Source organism: Frankliniella occidentalis, unplaced genomic scaffold (genome assembly GCF_000697945.3).
Source record: "Frankliniella occidentalis isolate FOCC.00 unplaced genomic scaffold, Focc_3.1 Scaffold269, whole genome shotgun sequence".
NCBI lineage: Eukaryota > Metazoa > Arthropoda > Insecta > Thysanoptera > Thripidae > Frankliniella > Frankliniella occidentalis.
Window position 1 is genome coordinate 131,426 of NW_026267395.1, and position 2,252 is coordinate 133,677.

The 2,252-nt window shown below is 67.4% G+C and overlaps 1 protein-coding gene across 1 annotated transcript in view; it reads right to left on the reverse strand.

Moving 5' to 3' along the window:
• Positions 1-2,205, reverse strand: part of LOC113205109 (uncharacterized) — a gene marked incomplete in the record, with an annotated part of 26,262 nt that extends 24,057 nt beyond the window's left edge. Inside the window, 1 exon segment of the mRNA XM_026420581.2 lies at positions 1,829-2,205. Coding sequence (XP_026276366.2) covers positions 1,829-2,116 — 288 coding nt within the window.
• Between the last annotated feature and the right edge of the window lie 47 nt (positions 2,206-2,252).

Genomic DNA, 2,252 nt, shown 5'->3' on the forward strand with positions numbered 1-2,252 from the left:
CCACCGCGCCCCGTCCCGCCTCGCCGCGCCCCGCCCTGCGGACAAAGCGTTTTGCGAACTGGCGTGACGCTAATGCTGCGCGCGCGACGGCTTCCTGAAGAGTCGCCAATTCAATTAGGAATGGGCAGCAAGAGGAGGCACTGGCCGCGACCACGCGCCCCGCCGGGCGGACAGAGGGCGCCGGACAGGTCCTGCTGCCGGACTGCATGCGCCTTACCGAGAAGAGCCTAACGCAGGAGGCGCTCTCTGGAGACGCTCACCGTGAGGAGATGGGAGAGTGAAAGAGTCTCCCCACCTGTCCGCGCGCGCACGCGCACACACACACACACACACACACACGCCGCTTTGCTTTCTTCGGGGATTTCCGTCCATAACGCATTTAATGCCCGAGAGTAAAGTGGTTCAACAACCTCGCACGGCGCCGCCCTGGACCCGGCCGCCCTCCTGCTCGCCTCCTGCGGCGCCGACCCGCTACCTCATGACGTCACGGCCCTGGCCGCGCAGGACTAGACAAACAAGCGAGCGAAACAAACACATTGGGAAACGTCCGAACCCACAGCGTCCAGCGCCCCTGTTGAGACTAGCGCCCATCCCCGAGGTGGCCCGGCGCCAGGCCACGCACGCGGAGAAGCCTACGGGCGCCTTTCGGCTGTGTCCCTGCGCGCCAAAGTTTGCCGCTCTCTTTGTCACCCACATAATGTGAGCACTAAATGTGAGGCATGCCCGGGCCATGGCGCCTGCAGCACACTGGGTAGGCCGACCCGCCAAACAGCTGTGTCGAGCCGACGGCCCGCCCCGGCCGCCCAGTGCAGGGGCGCGCTCATTGCGAGGGGACCTCACTCTGGTGTTGGACAAGCGGGGGACTACACTGCGCCAACGAACTGCCCAGTCTGGGGTCCGCGAATGCTCTGCAAACTTAAGTGTGTACTTGTTTGCAGTATCTCCCGAACACCTTCTATGTATGCAGGAGATTGTGACTTTGCCATGTATGCAGGAGATACTGCCATACTGCCTACAAGTACACACTTGGAGTTGCCGAGTGGGCGAGGGAGACATGGGGCAAACATTGGTGCGGCGGCTGTGGCGCCGGCACCTCTCTCCAGTTGGTTGGTGCCGACGTTCTGCGGGGCAGGGTCCCCAGTGGGTTAGCCGGAGAGCGCTCTGCTCCGCTCTGCTCCGCTCTGCTCCGCTCTGCTCCGCTCTGCTCGTGACCCGACGGCGGACGGGCCGGCCTCTGGACCCGGTGGACACTGGACACGCAAGCCGCCCATTCAACTGCCCCGCCCGGAGCGCCGGCGCGCCGCACGCCACGGCTGGGCCACGGCAGCGGCGGCACGCACCTGCGCAGGTGCACGACGGCGAGCTCCCCGCCTCACAGGGCGGCCCTCACGACAAGGGAGGGACTCCTCGCATGAGTGCTGAAGATGTCGGGTAGATGGGGGAATGAAAGAAACTTGGCGCGGTCGTGTAAAGGGCCTCGGGAAAAGATTGTCGATCCGAAACCGAATCAGCAATCAGAACAACTACAAACCCCCTGGCACTGACCTACCCGGCGCGTCGCTAGCCGCCCCCAATGTCAAGGGCTCCGCGCCGGTGGCGCTGCTCCGCTCTGCTCTGCGCGCTGCGCGCGCTGCGGTGGTCGCGGCCCCGACCTTGGCCGTGTCGCCGCGACAGAGCCGCCGGCCGCCCCGCCGCCACCGCAGCTCTAGCGGCGCTAGCGCGGCGCCTCCGGGCGCCTCCCACCAGAGCTGAGCTCATCTCAGCAGAAACCATGCACCTGGCAGTTCCAGGACTGTGCAGTCGGACCGTGACCGGCAGGACAGCCTACCTTCTTGCCGCGCGTGAAGATGACGGACGGCTGTTTGACAAAGGCCGTCTCGTCCACGACGGCCTCCTCGGAGCCGACCTCGGCGGACACGTCCCGGCCGTCGGCGGCGAACACGTTGAGGGTCTGGCGCTTGCCGACCTCCCCCAGGAGCGGGGCGCGGCCCTTGGCCCTGGCTCCCTGCTTGGCGCCCTTGGAGCCCTTGAGGGACAGGCGCGGGCCCGCGGCGGGGGCGGGTGGCGCGGCGTCGGCGCGGCGCTCCTTGAGCGAGAGGGTGGACTCGAGGTGCATGGTGGCCACTCAGTCAGGGATTCTGGTCGCGGGGCGAGTGCGTGCGTGCGCGCTGGCGGCCGACGGGAGGAGTACTGGCTGAGTGACGGGACGGAGCTGCGGAGCGCGGACGGAGCGCGGCGGGCCGGGCGGGGCG